The following is an 18953-nucleotide window of genomic DNA, read 5'->3' on the forward strand; positions in this document are numbered from 1 at the left end:
GTATCACACAATCCCACTTCGTTAACAGTAAAGGTATCTGTGTGTACATAACAAGATGTCTGGTAAAATACATCGGATATCATTGGTGCCCATGTCTGATATGGACATATCAGGTAAGGTGTGATAAGGGAGCTGATTTTCACTTTCTCTTTTATACATCTGCTCTTGTCTGGTTGAAGCAAATAAGAAATGTATGTTACTTTTAGAATCCGAAAAAAAATGAAACAATTAAATTAAGTTGTCCGTTTTGAAAGAAAAGCAATAAACCTGTGGTAGTAGTGTGAAGGGTAAGCTGCTGTGAGAGAGGCCTAAAAGCTAAGAAACTACTGAGGCTCATGGAGGGAGTCTCAGAGTTGAGGAATTTCCACGCATATCCAGTCATTGGCACACTTGACTTATAAAGTCAAGTGGTTAGGTGTGCCCGAAGGGCTCCGTCAGTTAAGTGTCTGACTCTTGGTTTTGGCTCAGGTCGTGAACTCACGGCTTCACAGGTTCACACCCCGCATCAGGCTCTACGCTGGCAGCATGGAGCCTGCTTGGCATTCTCTCTCTCTCCCTCTCTTGCTGCCCCTCCCCTGCTCATGCTGTCTCTGTCTCTCTCAAAATAAATTAGCAAACTTCAATAAGTTTAATAAACTTTACTAACAATAGTAAATAATTAATAAACTTTGCTGATAAAGTTTAGTAAATAAAGTCATATGGTCTGTGACTAAGCCAGCAACAGGGCATGTTGTGATTTAAAATGCCAGGAAAGCATTTTGGCTCCTCGTTTGTTTTTAACTTTGAAAACGACTTTAATATGTTTCTTTATTAGTACTCATAACAGATCCTTAAAAATCTAGCCCTGGTAACTGTGGATGCTAGGCAAGGAGCTACCAAGGTGGGGTACCAAGAGTACCAAGCGAGAAGAGCTAGAAGAGACCTAGGGTGGTCCAGTTGTCAGGCCACTCCTCCGAGGAGAAATCCAAGCCGAAGAAAGGTTGAGTGTGGCCTGGCCCGGATAGATGGCAAATGTAGTTCACGCCAGAGGTGCAAGCCAGCAACTTCCAGCCATGAAGCACGTTGGGTAGGCCGGAGGAGGAAGGCAGTAACATCTCAAGTTGTTCAAGTAGAGTGGGAAGTTGAGGGCTTCACGCGAGGTTCCATTTAGGAGAAGTAAGGGTGAGGGGGCTTGTTTCCAGCACAGGATGTCTCAGATGGGGCTTATATGTCTCTTGCTTGTTTTGGAAAAGAAAGGCCCCAAGTAGTAGCCAAGACCTCACGGCTGATGGAGAAACGCAGAAGAGCAAATCAAGCCTTTCTGTTTGATTAGCTTGGGAAGCACTTATTAAGGACTCATTCTCCCTGCTGTGGTTGAAGCTGTCTACTGAGAAAGCCAAAGGAATATTAGGCCAAGAATCTGAAGACCGAAGCCAAACCACTGGGAAGGGCTTCTGACTGCAAACTACAATGTGATTGAATTAGAAAGGAACATTCGATTCATGTCATGCTGTCACCTCAAATTCAACAAGTCTAAAATTGAACTCATCTTTCCTCACAAAGCAGCTCCTCAGCTGAACTTCCCCAGTAACAACAAAATACTGCACTGTAGGACGCCTTACAGTGACATGTCCAGATTTCATCTGATTGTCACACACTCACAGGCGAGGGAGTTTAACTCAGGTTAAAGGGCCACAAGCTAGTAGGAGACCAGTTCTAGAAACCAGGTTTACTGAGTCCTACCCTAGTCATCTTTCAACTACATCACATCACCCTTCGCTCCATATCTATAGAAATAAACCAGTCAGTTTCATAGAATTACTGTGACATTTTATTTGTATTGGCATTTGAATATTGCACACCAGCAGATTTTAGTAAGTATGAACTCAGATTTTCTGCAGTAACAAAGGACAAACCAACCAAACTTTGGAATTGTTAATCTTGTTTTTTTTAGGTGAAAAACATTCATAGCATTCGTGTGTTTTTTTTTAAGTTTATTTACTTATTTTGAGAGAGACAGAGACAGCATGAGCAGGGGAAGGGCAGAGAGAGAGAGAGAGAGAGAGAGAGAGAGAGAGAGAGAGAGGGAGAGAGGGAATCCCAAGCAGTTTCTGTTCTGTCAGTGCAGAGCCCAACGCATGGCTCGAACTCCCAAAACTGTGAGATCATGACCTGAGCTGAAACTGAGAGTTGGACGTTTAACCAACTGAACCACCCAGGCACCCCCATAGCATTCATATTATTGAAGTCAAAAGATAGAAACGATGAAATAAAGTGCTGGATCTCGGCCTTAAAATGTCTCGTTTGTAATCTTACATAAGCAAACCGTCATCAGTTATAGTAGGTTTGTATTGTTGGTACAAATCATATGGTTCTGCTGTTTTATTTTCTTCCATTTGTAAATTATTTTAGGTTTGTCATTGTATAAGAATTATAAGCATGAAATGTTTACATAAGTAACATTGTAATAAGAGCACTTTAACTCCCTAGTATAAAAAGTAGCCCACTGCTCAATGCAGCTCCATCCCAACCCAAGGACCCGTCAGGCCACCTTGGCCCTGGGCCAGCCGGCCTACCCCTGCCTTCCTGGCACTCTGTATCTCAGTATGTGTTACTCCCTCACAAGTAGCCAAGGTGACCATACGGGTCATTTCCTCTTGAGTTTGGACATCTGTAGTTCCCCAGCTCCGGTTCTTTATTTGGGAAGAAAGAAGTATTAACAGAAATGGATGTAACATAGTGATAGTGATTGTATAATTTCCCTAACATCTATGTGTGCAAAGCTCTCCGTGCCTTTTCTGCCCACCTCAGCTCTTAGGTTTCTATCTATGTGTACACCTATGAGCTACCATGATGTGCCCACCATACGGCTGGTAGAATTCTAATGCATGTTTTAGAGCAAAGGAGGAGGACTCTTAGGGAGCCACACTGACTTTGAAGCCATCCTGTCAGTTGTCAATAATGCCTTCCTTCTCCATTGAAAAGGAACTGAAAGGAAAAAATAAAATCCAAGCAAAGAGAGTACCCTACTCTGGATTTTAATTTGCAGTTTGGGCTTATTAATGCCAAAATATGGGTTTGATAACTTGACTCTTTTCTGTTCTTTGTGACAGTATCTACACAAATAATTCATACAACATCCTGAATCTTTTCAATAAGTGTTTTGATTATTTTTGGTTCATTGCTCTGGATTTCTGCTCCTAAATCTTAAAAGGCTGGTAACGAGCTTAATGAAGAAATCTAAATATGCTACCCCACAGTTTCCTGCACAGCCCACTTTTGTGTAGATTTTTTTAGTTTAAGCTGTCATTTGATCATTGTAAATTGTCCTCTAGCTAGCGGACTCCTGCTTTTCAGATACTTAAAAGTTTGAAAGCCATTCTGATCAAGTGTCTATGGAACGGAACGATCCATTTAGAGCTCTGTGGTTCAGTCAGTGGTCAAGCCCAGGAAAGGACTCAGGGCTGATCCTGCAAAGAAGCATTGAGATGGTCAGCAGCTGGCGCACTCAAGAGGTTGTCTTCACGATGTTGCAGGATCGCCTACCAGAGGAACGACGACGATGAGGAGGAGGCCGCCCGGGAGCGGCGCCGCCGTGCCCGGCAGGAGAGACTGCGGCAGAAGCAAGAGGAAGAATCCTTGGGACAGGTGACCGACCAGGTGGAGGTTAATGCCCAGAACAGGTACTGTCCTCTTCGGAATGGAGAATGTCTAAGGTACTTCTTAGCCTGCCTGATGAATGGAACGTGTTGGGCAAAGCATTCCCTTCTCAGCCCAGCTCCACTCTTTTCCAGTCTAACTGGCTCAGTCATTTTTTGGTTATTGTAGGCACCTAATCAGATGGGACAGTCAAACTGATGTGGACATTCAGACACCGCTGCTCCTTTCTCTTCCCCTATCCCATCCCCTAAACACACCCCAATTGAAGTGTTTTATTTTATTTTATAATTTAGCAATCTTTTTATTTACTAAATACAATGGGCTACATCTTTAAATAAGGAGGACGATTTACATTTATTCTTTAGGGTATCGATACCTGTTTTGAACGGAAGATTTTTTTTTTATATGAAATTTATTGACAAATTAGTTTCCATACAACACCCAGTGCTCTTCCCAAAAGGTGCCCTCCTCAATACCCATCACCCACCCTCCCCTCCCTCCCACCCCCCATCAACCCTCAGTTTGTTCTCAGTTTTTAAGAGTCTCTTATGCTTTGGCTCTCTCCCACTCTAACCTGTTTTTTTTTTTCCCTTCCCCTCCCCCATGGGTTCCTGTTAATTTCTCAGGGTCCACATAAGAGTGAAACCATATGGTATCTGTCTTTCTCTGTATGGCTTATTTCACTTAGCATCACACTCTCCAGTTCCATCCACGTTGCTACAAAAGGCCATATTTCATTTTTTCTCATTGCCACGTAATATTCCATTGTGTATATAAACCACAATTTCTTTATCCATTCATCAGTTGATGGACATTTAGGCTCTTTCCATAATTTGGCTATTGTTGAGAGTGCTGCTATGAACATTGGGGTACAAGTGGCCCTATGCATCAGTACTCCTGTATCCCTTGGATAAATTCCTAGCAGTGCTATTGCTGGGTCATAGGGTAGGTCTATTTTTAATTTTCTGAGGAACCTCCACACTGCTTTCCAGAGCGGCTGCACCAATTTGCATTCCCACCAACAGTGCAAGAGGGTTCCTGAACGGAAGATTTATTAGCTTTCTAGTCCTTTGTGCCTACCAGTAGCAAATAGAACTTGAATTTTTAGAGTAGACGTGAATTGCAAATGTCTTATTTTTCCTGATATACAGCCTGAATCAGTATTCTCTGATCACTACGATATTCAGCAAGGTGCAGAATCCTACTTAATGTAATGTAATTATTCGAAAAAGCTTACGAGTTTACTAGCACGTTTTTTCCTATACAGGCCTTGGTAGTGACCAGAACAGTGGAAAACCCTTACTAGGTTCAACTTCTTCCAAATGGATCTTTACAGGTTTGCACATATAAGGTCACCTGGTTCATTACGCCACTTGTGAATATATGTAATTTATATGCCCCAAGGCAAAAAAAAAAAAAAGATGAGGATATTTTGGGGTCGGGATAGAGAGAAAATTAATTTTTATTTTAATAATACAGTTCCTTTAAGCCCATCTATATAGAAAATCTGAAGGAAAACAGGTCTGGCCGCTTTACCCTAAATATGAGCAGGTACATGGATTTCTGAAAGTCTTAAATTCTGTCAAGCAGAATGGATTCAATAAGGAAACCTACCGGTTAGGTGGAGAGGCAGAGACCTTGTTTCTTGGTAAGAAGCTCCTAATTAGGGAGGAAATACAACAAAGGGGTTGTGGGTATGTTTGCTGCCTGGCTCTGAATTCCACCTTGGCCTTTCCCTGTTAAACAGAAATGAAAATCATACCTTTCTCTTAGGAATGTTGTTAAATTTAAGTGAGATTATAATACACATAAAACACACAGTGCCTTGCATACGATAAGCCCCTAATTTTGACTATTATCAGGAAAATGGTATCAGAGCTTTACAGAGGAGGCCTACATAGTCATCGCTGCCTTTTCTATCCTCAAACTGAAGGGGAAGGGAGAGAAAAAGTTTTTAAATGGCATTTTGAGGCCCCTTCCTGAATCTGGTTATTAGTGAGTGATCAGCAGTGGCTTAAAAGTTACTAGTTACTAGTCGTGTTCTTGCTTTTAAAATCTTGCTTCTACTTGGGCTTCATTTACTAGTAGTAGTTATTTCATGCTGTTGATCGATTCACAAATCCTTCTTTTTCGTTAAAGTACATCCAGGTCTGAGAACCTATCATTCATCTCTGACATATTAATTATCCACAAGAAGAATTAGTGTTCTCCTTGGGGCTGAGCAACCCTGAGTGGTACTTAACTTCTACTGACGGTCGCTGTTGTGATTTGCAAATAGGCAAAGAAAGATCCAGTAGAATCTGTTCGTCTCTTAATTCAAGAGTACTTTCATCTAGCTGACACTTCGGAATTTGCAGTACCTTTTAAAAATCATTTGAATTCAGTTGATCCAAAGTTCCTTACATGTAGATTTTCCCCTTAAATTCTAAACTGTTTGTATTTTTAGGGAAATTTAATGCATATATGTGTAATTCATGTAGACAGTGTCCTACAGCAGTGGTTAAAGCCAAGAAAGTTTAAAATCCAGCCTTTACTCTGCCATTTCTTACTGTTAAATGTGAAATGTGTTTTGTTTTTTTTTCAAAATTAAGTGGACTTGAACTTCAGAAGGGCCCAGTTCAGTATGAACCATGAAATTTAATGGAGTTTCTAAACATGGCAAGACATACTCTTCCAACTCTGGTCACAATTTCTGATATCACATAACTGGCTGTTTCCTGCCAGTGGAGACCAACAGCCCTGGCTTGAACTGTAACAATGAGTGCGGTGATGGATCCGGTACAGTCTGGTTTTTTGAGATTTTCTTTTCTTTTTTAGAAAACATCAAATGTAACTATTTTTTATCAACTATAGAGAAGAAGGGCAAGAGACCCTTTGTTCGTGGAAATCTTGACAAAGAATTTAGATGGTGTATGTATTAGGGTAATATCAGCCACCATAACAATGAGCCCCAAATTTTATCAATTTAATGCAGCAACATAAATGAGTCCAATGTGGGTTTTTTTCTGAGTAGTAAATAGAACTGATCACCAACTAGCTTTCCTTTTGTGATTCTGTCTACTCCTGGGGCTTTGAGGTTTTCTGATCAAGTCATCCGACAGAGATGGGAGAGGATGTGGTTCTGCTGCTTAATAGTCTTGGTCTAGACATATCACTTATGCTCACACTCAATTGGAAATTACTGGTCACATGGTTCCACCTAGATGCAAGGAAGAGTGGAGGGCAAGAAATATAATCCTTGACTGGTAGTCACCTCCCCGTGACAGTGAAAGGAGGAGCATGAATTGTGGTGGACGGTTAGATGTCCCTACCATGGGGGTCACTGGCATTAGTGTAGCATCCCCACACTGTAAGGTACACCTGCTTCCTTTCCAAATGCCTTATGCCCCACAGATCCAGCTCAAGAATTCTAGATGACTTGGTAATATGTGGAAATACTATGTGATACTACAAGAATTCCCTCTATTTCTCAGTTTGGTCCTTGTCTTAGTTTGAGTTGTCCAGGAAGCAGATTCTGGAGCAAAAAGATTTAAACACAGGCAGTTCATTTGTGAAATGATCGCCAGGAAACTGGCGGCAGTGTGGGAAAGTGAAACAGGGAAGGAAAAGCAACCAAATAAAGGTTTCATTGCCAAGCAGGTTACCACTGCTGGGATCTGGAGCTCAACTCCCCTGGGAGACTCAGAGATCCCGTGCAACAAGGCACCTCACAGTTATTCAACTCAAGAGGTGAGGGAGCCGAGGTATTTATACACTAATGCTCATCCATTTTCACTTGACGGCTGGCATAGTAGAGTAGACTCCAGTGGCCAGAGAAGGACTAAGGGCAAAGGCACTCACGTGCTGTCCGCTGAAAGCCCGGCAGGCACGTACTGTTATGATACTATCTGAAGGGATATCCTGGGTGCGCGCGCACCTGTTACCACGAGCATCTGTTCCGTTGTGGGTCAGGCTACGAGAATCCAGCTGACCAGCTGACCCAAGCTGTCTTGTTTCTCTTGTACAGTGTGGCCGATGAGGAGGTCAAGACAACCACCTCAAACACCCAGGTGGAGGGTGATGACGAGGCCGCGTTCCTGGAGCGCCTGGCTCGGCGGGAGGAAAGACGCCAAAAACGCCTTCAGGAAGCACTGGAACGGCAGAAGGAGTTCGACCCAACCATCACAGACGCAGGCTTGTCGCTACCGAGCAGAAGAACGCAGAACAACACCGCCGAAAACGAAGCCGCGGAGAAGGAAGAAAGAAGTGACCGTCGCCAAGAAAGATACGAGCTAGAGGAGACAGAAATAGTCACAAAGTCCTATCAGAAGAATGACTGGAGGGACACTGAGGAGAAAAAGAAGGAAGAAAAGGAAAAGGAGGAAGAGGAGGAAGAGAAGCCAAAGCAGGGGAGCCCTGAAGAAAATCAGGTAGAGGGGCCGGTAGAAGACAGAACAACAGAAACCTCGGCAATGCCGTTGACAACTGGGCAGACCAGTGCAGAAGAGCCTCAAACGGAGGGGGAGGGGGAGCAGGGGTCAGAAGAGGCCGCCCATCGTGAAAGGAGGGAGAGGGAAGAAAAGGAGAGAGCCGAGGCAGAGAGGGCCAGGCTGGAAGCAGAAGAAAGAGAAAGAATGAAAGCTGAGGAAGAGCAAAGGGTAGCGGAGGAGAAAGCAAGAATTGAAGCAGAAGAAAGAGCAGCTGCCCAAGAGAGAGAAAGGAGGGAGGCGGCCGAGAGGGAGAGGGCTAAGGAGGAAGAGAGAAGAGCGGAGGAGGAGAGGCAGCGGGCAAAGGCGGAGGAAGAACAGAAAGCTAAGCTAGAAGAGCAAAAACGCCAGCAGCTAGAAGAGAACAGAAGAGAAATGCAAGAGAAAAAGCAGAAAGGGGAAAAGGTAGACGAGAAAATAGAAGGGAAACGGGTAAATGAAAAGAAAGTACAAGAAGATAAACTTCAGACAGCTGTCCAAAAGAAACAGGTACAGTAAAACATTTTGCACCAAACGTGTGATGCCTGTGGCTTACGAGAAATGTAATGCACATCAGACTTGGGACCGAGGCACGTTCCTGCAGCCCCGCGTGCTTGCCCGTTTGGCAAGCCGTTCATTTTTTTCGGCCATAGCAATAGGTGAGCACAAAGCAATTGATCGATGGTTAAATATTCAATCAACCAAATTTACCAGCCAGAGAGAAATTAATTGCTCTGTGCTTGCTAGTTGCAAATACCAGAAAAATGAACTAACCCAAAGATGATAAATGTGGCGGTGCTGTGTTGACTTCTAATTCTGCACCTGCATCTAAATTCATTCCTATTAACAACTTACCTCTCTCCATAGGTCTACATGAGGCAAGAGGACCATAACTCCTCCCCATACCCACGTGTTTGGCATTTAATTAAAAATTATATTTTAAAAATTGGGGTGGGAAAGGTGACATAAAGAATCACGGTCAGAAATTTCATCTTGAGAAGGCAAAAATAACCCCCTTGAAATCAGCTGGCAGTGAAGGAGGGAAAGGAGCCAATTTGGAACTTTCATTAAAAATATGTCAAAACCATGATTTGCCATCATGTAGACCTGAACTTAATGTGGACTTGCAGAAAGCCATTCATCTGGGGTGGTATCAGTGTATAACTGACTGGTAATTAAGGGCATACATTTTACTGCTTTTGCCATCTGGATGACACAAATAAATTCACGTCGTCTGAGAAGGGTGGAAAGGGGGGCGAGGGGAATGTTTGCAAACCGTGAAAGATGTTTTTCTGTCTGCAAGCCTGCATTGAAAGCACTGTACCTAACCACCACCTGCATCCCCGCCTACCCCTACCACACACGCACACAAAAGAAAGAAAAAAGAGATGCTTGCACATTCACCTCTGCAGAGAGAACTCCCATCACTAAGTCTGCATGGTGCTCAAGTTGTCTTTCACTCCTGCTCATCACACGGGGCTCGTGACCACAGCTACATTTGGGACAATCAGAAACGAGATGCACCAAACCACACACGAGGTTTGTAAACACGCATAAGGACCACCAGGTCACGCTAGAGTCCAGGGCGCACACTGGCAGGCACACGAGAAAAAACTTTGGTGGAAAGAAACCATCCCACGTTGCTGTTTAGAATCACTGACACCAAGGGTTATGTGAGCACTGAGTCAGCAAAATTGCAAGGCACGAGCAAAGTGACCTGAGCACCCTCTCACTCTTGTAAGCCAGAAAGGGCTTCTTTTAAACGAGTGACCTTGCCACTCTTGAACATAAAAAGGAAGAAGAAAAGGGGGCCAAAGCACAAGCTAAAAGAGAAAAGTCCCAAGAAGACAAGCCTACCTTCAAAAAAGAGGTAAATATTATTGACAAATCACCTAATCATGAAGCAACCGAGAGCAGTGTTGCATGACATTTCATGTCTGCTGATCTCAAAACTATAACCTGTGATCCAGTGTTTTTCAAGCTATGGCTTGACTTCATGATTCATTGAATGGTAACATCAACTTCGAACATCTCAAAAGTAATTGAATGTGTCAATGGGCATTTTAAAAAAATGAAATCAAACAGAAGATATCAGAGGGCATTCTAAGCAGTATTACATCATGATTTAAATTGTCCTTCTTCCTGTGAGTCACAGAAAGCTTGAAAAACACTGCTCTGATCAGTTTTTCCCACTTTCTCCACCTCTATGTGTATTGTTTTCTCCTTGAACCATCCTACTTTCATTTCAATTATGGAATATTTCCAACTGGCTTCGATTAATGATTTAACTTTCCAAAGGAAAAACACCCCCCCACGTCTCAGTTAACACATTTGATGCACTGAAGGTGGTATTTGGTTTTCAAAAGAAAAGTCTGGCAAAATGTTCTGCATTGCATTTCTGAGGCACACACAGGAGCTGGTGCCAGGGTGTTTGACTGTAGGTAAGTAAACGAGTCAGTGGAGCAGAGGCTGCCGCACAGAGGATGTCCTTACCCCCGGCAGAATCAAAACGCCACATCAGAAAGCCTGACCTCGTCTTAACCATTGTGTTTATGTTAGCCCCAAGTAATCCTAAAAATTGTGACAGCATCTAGTAAGTTCAAAGTACTTAAACGTGGTAGAAGGAAATCATCAAGGGGAGGAAGATTTGAATTTCTTTGCCCATGGAACTGAGCTGTCACTCTAGAGGGCCAGCTCCAATGGACTCTTGCTGTACTTCTCTGCCCATTATGACATCTATCAAGAAGCAGAAAAACCCATATTTAGAAAATTACATGAGAGGTGGTTATTTGCTTAAATGCTTTTTTTCATAAGACTCACAGAACATATAAGAACCCCTAGGTCATGTTATATTTATTTGGGTTAAGATGTGTGTACCTTCCTGTTTCTCATAGACCTCGTAGTGGCTTGGGAGTAAAAACTGAATGCATGAACCCGCCCATCTAAAGGAAGGTGGAAGCAGAAATGCTAAGAACTAGGAAGCTGAATTTGGCTCCAATGAGGCAGCTAAGGAAATGGTTGAATATGGTGGGAAGCGCTGTTCTCATTTTCTGGCAGAACAACACCTACAGATTCATCTAAAAACAAAAAAAGTGAAAGTTACTTGAAACTTAAAACAGAAATGGGCCACGTGGGCTCCTCTGGCGAGCTGGTGTTTTGTGGGGAATATCTTCACAGAAGGAAGAGGGCATAAAGTCAGAATTCAGCGATTAAGTCTGTGTGGGGGAGGAGAAGCTGGAAGGGCGCTGTGTGGATTCTGTATTTAAAATGTAATTCGCTTTACTAAGATGTGATTTGTTTTTAATCACCAGAACATTCTGTGTCTGTATGTTGTGCCTGTGAGCAAGAAAGGATTCACGAGTGGCCACCCAAATCATCCCTCTGCCTCTGTCCAGAGAAAACCCCAGTCCAATAATGTCAGCAGTATAACCATCTCAGACCTGCCCCTTTCTCAGTTTGTGCTACACCCCATTCTAGAGTCCCAAAACTTTTGGCCTCTTTTTTTACACAAGGCCAGATTAGCCACTCAACCCAGGCTCAAAAAAAAAAAAAAATCTGGCATTCCTGCTTTAACAATGCACACGTAAGTCACTGGTTGAATGACTAGTTGCGTGGTTACTTTATGTAAACAACTTTGAATTCTATTTTACATGATTTAGCCATTTCAAACACCCTCCTCCTTTTTTTTTCCTTTTGTTAAAAAAAAAAAAACAAAATAAAAAAATGTCCTTTCAAGGAGAGCTATGTGGGTAAACACAAATATCACATGAGACTTCTTAGAGAAAACATTTCCAGAAGTCACTCCAGTACCTTAGAAAAAACTGTCTTTCTACCCCTGCAGCCCTACAGTTTTAGTTATTTGTGGTGATGGATCACAGAACATCACCAGCCTTGAAACGTTAGCTTAGCTTTCTTTTTCTCCTCTCCAACTATAAAATGCCTCTTTTTAGTTCTTCACCCCGGAGCTCTTTTCTTTTTTTTTTTCCTTTTTTTTTGTTTTTTTTGTTCTTTTCCTGGCCTCTAACAGAAAACCAGCTTACAGCAGAGTTGTTCATATGATATTGAAACCGATATTCCTGTCATACACCAAAGTTCCCCAAACATAGGTGTGCATACAAATCCCTGGAATCTTATGAAATGCAGAATCTGACTCGGTAGGTCTGGGATGGAGTCCAAGCTTACTGGTAAGGTCTGTGTATGTCGTTCACAAACCAAACCCTCAGTAGCAAAGACATCCATGTGACAGACATTGGACCCAAAACAGGAATTGAGGCTTCTGAGTCTAACAAAAATGTGCTGGACCTGATTTGAAATACCATAACTTGGATGAATTCTTGTCAGTCTTCTGAAATCAAATAATGCAAAGCACCATTCTACAGAGGCTGACAGCTCAGTCTTCTTGCCTTGATCACTTGACCTTTTGAGTGTCTCTCTAGCACGAGGGCATGTCAGTTGAATTCTCACCTCCACCCACCTACACCTGTGTGTTATCCCTTTGGATACCCCCAATATCCAGAATTTCATCCAAATGTCACATTTGACCAGAGCCTTTCATATGCTAATATTATCTGAATGTGAAGCACATTAACTCTTCAGAGTACTCAGCTACCTATGAACCCATCCCCAGATTTTCTTCACGGTTACCTTCTGACCTAGAAGATCAAATGCTTTTCCCTCAGAATCTCATGAGTTTAGGTTGAATCTGCAATTGAATCCAATCCACTATGCTCCTTAGGCACTATGGAATGAATTTACTTATTTGTTTATTTATTTATTTCCCAGAAAGAGAAAATAATTTGCAATCCCAAATCATCATTTCACTGGGAATTTTCCTAAGAAAGTCTTCCAAAGAGACTATAAGCACACCACCCCCTATAACCTTTGCCAATAAAGGCAGAGCTTGCAAAAGAGGCAGGGGGAGGTATTTTTCTTCTCTTTAGACATGTATTGTTTTACAAACCTATTTTATACACCTTTTTGGTCAACAAATCAGGTAATGCATTTGGGGAGAATGGAATTATCTCTTGATTCCAAAATAAGAGAAATGAGTTAAAGGGCATTTTGCCTTGCACACTGCTCCACAAACCATGAGATTTGACTCAGAGTGTGTTTCGTGGGTCCCCTGAAATGGGACACCCTTTAGCTCCCAAATTTGTATCCCCAGATACTTCTTTTTTTTTTTTAATGTTTTTTAATTTATTTTTGAGACAGAGAGAGACAGAGCATGAACAGGGGAGGGTCAGAGAGAGGGAGACACAGAATCTGAAACAGGCTCCTGGTTCTGAGCAGCCAGCACAGAGCCCGACGCGGGGCTCGAACTCACGGACCGTGAGATCATGACCTGAGCCAAAGTCGGACACTCAACCGACTGAGCCACCCAGGCGCCCCCCCCCCCCCAGATACTTCTTAACCAGGATACAAACTTCAGTCCCTGGTATCTAGGGCAATATCCAGCAATGGTAGCTCAAGATGAGAACAGGCATTGCCTATTCCTGCCTGTCAATGACATTGATTTCTTATTGGGTGAGAACAGCCACCAGAGAGCTGCGGTCAAGCTGCAGGACAGGTCAGAGCTTCCCTCTCTTCTCTGTAGCCTCTCACAACAAATCAGGAGTCAAGAGGGAAATGAGAGGGTGAAGGATCAGGAAGGAATCCTCTGATCCAACCTCTCTTATGTATATGGAGCCAACAGCCCAGAGAAAATTAGGTGACTTAATTTTAGCTAGTCTGTTGATAGCACTGGAACAAAACTCAATTACTGACTTCCGGACAGAGCTCTCAGAGAGAGTGGCAGAGCAACAGCCTTCTTTTTCAGCATGTCCAAGGGATAGCCTAGGTATATCCCTCTTGGAGAAAGATTTAAGTCTTAACTAATTAGGGCAACATGGCAGTGAATAGTCTATCTGTGGTAATTTAATCATACAACATCCAAAGAAGGCAGTCAGGCAAAGGACTACGCAAGGCTCATCAGTAAACAGAAAAAAAAAAAGTGCTATGCTTAGTAAAACATGTACTTTAGAAATAAGTGTTCAGAGAGTATCTGAGGAATAGCTGGAAAGAGGTGAGTGATCAGGAGGCCATTCTGGACAGCACCTGAAGGCCTAAGTTCTTATGCCTATCCTTCCTCTGTTGCTTGCTCTAGAACGTTAGTGTTTTGTCATTGGTTGTCTTGAAAACAGCAATAATGAACCTCCCCTGTTTTCACACTCATCCTTTAAGAATGGATGAGCTGATACAAGTAATCTAAGCTCTCAGCAAGCTATGTAAATTCATTTTACTTTGATGTAATGTGTCTCATTTACCACGAGGAACTTATAACACAAAACTCACAAAAAATTAAAGTGAACACCTGCCGTCCATGTAACACCTTCCTCTGTCTCTCCAACAATCACAAAACCACTTCTGGAGACTAAACTATTACCTTCAATGGAAGTCAAGGTAAACCCTGAAGTTTTTCCTATTCCATTTGAACTGTAGTGGTTTAGATGACTACAGACATGGCCCATGGGTCTCTGAGCCATCCCACTAAAGGTAGGGTAATTTGTCTTCTATCCTCGGGACCCTACTTACTCATTTTATTACAAGGGTGAGCTTCCTCAGCAATCTGCTAACATTGGCTTGGCAGATCTGGCTGACTTGGTAGGTTTCGTCTTTTTTCTTCTTCAACACATTTGTGTCTTTTTCAAAGGCACACTCTTCATCCAAGAAAAAACCAGTTCAGCCAACCTAGACGTTCTCCCATCAATACCACACTAATGATCACCCTTTTCAATGAGAACTACGAACAACTACTCTTACACAGCATTCCCAGAACATAATTGTTTCCAAACAGCAACACCTCCACTGCTCTTGAAAACAAAACCCTAGTGAAATCAGGGATGATCTTGACTTCCTTAAATTGTGGTCAAGGTCTTTGCGCAGAGGCTGGAGGACCATAGCTCACACTCTAAGAATTTCCTCTGACCCTAGCTGTACCACATCATTCTCCAGTGGTTTGTTTTACTTCTGAGTTTTCTGGCTTCCTAGTAATTCTGGGTCTTATTTGGTGATACCCACCCAAACTAATACGGTTTTTATCACTGTGTTTCTTCCTGATATGTACTGTTGGCTAGATCAAAGATGAGAAGATTAAAAAGGACAAAGAGCCCAAAGAAGTGAAGAGTTTCTTGGATGGGAAGAAGGGATTTACAGAAGTGAAGTCACAGAATGGAGAATTCATGACCCACAAACTGAAACACACCGAGAACACTTTCAGGTAAGAAACAGAGACTACTTAACAATGACTGTGTTCACATGTGAAGAAAAAATAGTAGTCTCCCTATCCTGTGCCTCCAGACAGAAACGTGCTAAACAGACAACATATTTCTGTTGTGAAGTCATTGGCCATTGTCTTAGAGATACTCAGTCAGCAGGTCAGGCTATCAATCACTAACAGAAGACCAGTAGTCATTGCTCACACAAGGTTTAATCTGCTTTTCCCATTATTTAGCAGGACAGATCATGCTTAGTATCCATGTTTCTGTTCCCTCACTTAATATGCTATATAAGCTCAGCTTATTAGAAAACATTATGACTGGGGCTAATGTCATTGGTTCTTTCTATGGCCCAGCCAGTTTCATAAGAGACCCTTGTCAGTACCATTTTCAAGAATGCTTTTTTTTTTTTAAAGATTTTAAATAAATGTTGCTTAAAACTGAGATTGTCCTTTGGCGAAATACTTGGGAAATGTTAGGTTCAACTAAATTAATCAGATCTCTTTACCGCAGGACTCTGAGAGCGTTTGATGTTAATTTGTATTGGGAATCTCAAAGAGGGAGGCATAGGGCACAGGACTCATGTTCCATTTAATACCCTTTGGAAAACCCTCTTGCATAACTTCACTTTCCCCTTCTTCCCCCCCCCCACCCCCCCATCATGTTGAATACCTGGACAATTGGTTTTAGGACAGACAGACAGGTACGTGCAGGTAAATCCTTACTTCTAGATACATCGAATACTGAGAGCTCCCTGCCAGTTTTGTAGATGGACTTATGTTATAGAAATCTGCCATGGACACCTTGGCTACATGATTCTGTGTGCCCCACTCCTACACCTACACCCCCTCCAACCGCTTGTGCCAAATTCCTACCTCTATTAATGTCACTGGCTTCTGTTCCCAATGTTCTAGAAGAGTCTTGGGTCCCTGAAACATGGATTCCCCTGGGATTGTTCTTTGGCATCAGTCTTACCTGTAGACCCTGTTTTTCTGAACACTTTAAATAAGAAAGTCCCCAAGCAAGTATTGTGTAGAAGCTGGACATATTCCTTACACCAAGGCCTTTGCAGCATTCAGAAGCGAGCAGAGCTGGTAGGGCTTTGCCCCTCTGAGCAGGCTAAAATGGGGGACTATAACTGCCCCCAAATAACTTTTCTACATACAAATTTGAGCAGAAAGGTAGTCACTTTATCCAAGGGAGAGCCTACAGAAGAATATGTGTGCATAAACAGCCTAAGTAAACTGTGTAGGACTAGGATGTGTAGAACCTATAGATGTTACTTGAGATTGGCAAGAAAGTAGATCTCAGTAGAAAATTAGGAGTTTATTTAGAATTCATAGAAAATCTAGAATCAAGTTGACTCAGGCGAGTAAGCTGAGTCCAAAGCTTGCTGAAGTGCCAGTAGTTGAATATTTCAAAGCCCTATAGAAGAGTGTCAGGTTCGTGCAAAGTATCCCATGAATATTGTCTAACAATATTACTGTCTTATTATTTGATAGTTTAAAATCTGCTTTGTGGGCATGAGTATATTTTTTTAAAGAAAAGTAATGTTTTTTTAAAAATCTGTCAGCAGATAGAAGCTTGGTTAACAATTAGTAAACTTGCCAACCAGCTTTAGTCAGAGCTCAGATTAATAATTAACACGCCCATTGTGTGGAAATCCAGAGAGCTAGGAATTCAAAGAGAATAGGTGTAGTGTTGAGAATTCTTAAATGGGACTCTGGTCTTAAGTGTTCCATCTTTGGGCAGAAAACAATGACAGAAACAAGGTGCTAGCGTATCATGCTTTTTTGTTCAGCTGCCAACATGGGTTCGTTTTAGTTTCAGTTCAAAGTTGATGCCAGTGGAAGCTTAAATGTCAGGTTTTGCTGTATCTACTTATGAAGTGAGGAGCTTTCTAAGGAAGGAAGTAGGAGCCTCTATTTAGATTAGCCGAGTGCCCACTAGCCTAACTGAAAACAAGCTATGTTCATGGGGAAAGGTTTGATGTACATCTAGACCTACATCTAAAGGAACCGTGGAGAGGGCGCCTGGGTGACTCAGTCGGTTAAGCATCGGACTTCAGCTCAGATCATGATCTCGCTGTTTGTGAGTTCGAGCCCATGTCGGGCTCTGTGCTGACAGCTCAGAGCCTGGAGCCTACTTCGGATTCTGTGTCTCCCTCTCTCTGCCCTTCCCTGCTCGTGCTCTGTCTCTCTCTCTCTCTCTCTCAAAAATAAATAAACATTTAAAAAAATTTTTGGGGGGCGCCTAGGTGGCTCAGTCAGTTAAGCGTCCGACTTCAGCTCAGGTCACGATCTCACGGTCTGTGAGTTCGAGCCCCGCGTCGGGCTCTGGGCTGATGATGGCCCAGAGCCTGGAGCCTGCTTCCGATTCTGTGTCTCCCTCTCTCTCTGACCCTCGCCCGTCCATGCTCTGTCTCTCTCTGTCTCAAAAATAAATAAACGTTAAAAAAATTTAAAAAAAGAAAAAAAATTTTTTTATATATATATAAAGGAACCAAGGAGAGAGGAGAGAACTTCTGGCAGAAATTTCCATGTTAGTGGCACCCTAGTGCTGAGGGCATGCTGGTACATCCAAGTAGAGGTGATATGGACAAAACTCTTGCTCCTGGTTCGAACATAGCTCATGTTTGATTTAATTACTGCCCCCTTTGATGTTCCTGTTTTCTTGACTAGATTGTTTTCTCTGAAACATGACATTAACAAAAAAATCTCAACTCAATGAGCAATGTATAGAAATAGATTACACCAAGGTTTTCTAGAAAGTTCGAAATGAGCATTTGTTTTGTTTTCTATTTTTAACTTGGTAACTAAAGTTTTGTCTAATTATAGGAAAAAAGATCCTCGTTATGAAACATTCAGAAAATAGGGGCACCCAAGTGGCTCAGTCGGTTGAGCGTCCGACTTCGGCTCAGGTCATGATCTCACAGTTCGTGAGTTCAAGCCCCGCGTCAGCCTCTGTGCTAACAGCTCAGAGCCTAGAGCCTGCTTCAGATTCTATGTCTCCCTCTCTCTCTGCCCCACCCCCACTCATGCTCTGTCTCTCTCTGTCTTAAAAATAAATAAAACATTAAAAAAAAACTTAGGAACATTCAGAAAATAGAAGTACACCAGTAACATTTTTTCCAAATATTTTCTATGTCTATATAGTCAAAATAGACAAATATGTATAGTGTGTATATATAACTCTGTTTTCCATTGATTCTTGCAATATACGTAACAGTTTATCGTAGCTACCTTTTCTGTACCAATGAATATGAGCTTACAATTAATAATGTTAGAGTATTCCACCAGACCAACGTGTCATGATTTATGGAACCAGTCCCTAATGATAGGCATTTTGATTGTCCAAAATGAAGACTGAGCGACACCTAGTGGAATCTGGAGAAGTTTTTAGAGGCTTGTGTTCTGTAGGTCCCAACTCCTGTGCACTAACTAAATGATGAACGCAGAGAGCAAACTCATTTCTGAAGATGGAAAGACCTGGAATTAACTCAGGGGGGAGATTTTCTCTCTAAGTCACAGACCTAGGAACTTATAAGACCCTGAAAGAGCAACATCAGGTTTTAAGGGACCCTCTAACCTTTGTTTGAGTTCAAAATAAAAGAGTA

At 42.3% G+C, this 18953-nt stretch overlaps 1 protein-coding gene across 8 annotated transcripts in view; it reads left to right on the top strand.

Moving 5' to 3' along the window:
- CALD1 (caldesmon 1) overlaps positions 1-18953 on the top strand; it is a 188303-nt gene that overhangs the window by 143786 nt on the left and 25564 nt on the right. For 5 of the 8 annotated variants that reach the window (XM_019825826.3, XM_045052782.1, XM_019825825.3 and 2 more), the window contains 4 exons: positions 3516-3662; positions 7646-8594; positions 9880-9954; positions 15197-15339. In XM_019825826.3, the coding sequence (XP_019681385.1) occupies positions 3516-3662; positions 7646-8594; positions 9880-9954; positions 15197-15339 (1314 nt within the window). The remainder of the gene's footprint in view (positions 1-3515; positions 3663-7645; positions 8595-9879; positions 9955-15196; positions 15340-18953) is intronic. The other 3 variants (XM_019825831.3, XM_019825829.3, XM_019825832.3) reach the window with 1 other exon arrangement.

The sequence above is a fragment of the Felis catus genome, chromosome A2, assembly GCF_018350175.1.
Source record: "Felis catus isolate Fca126 chromosome A2, F.catus_Fca126_mat1.0, whole genome shotgun sequence".
NCBI classification, from domain to species: domain Eukaryota; kingdom Metazoa; phylum Chordata; class Mammalia; order Carnivora; family Felidae; genus Felis; species Felis catus.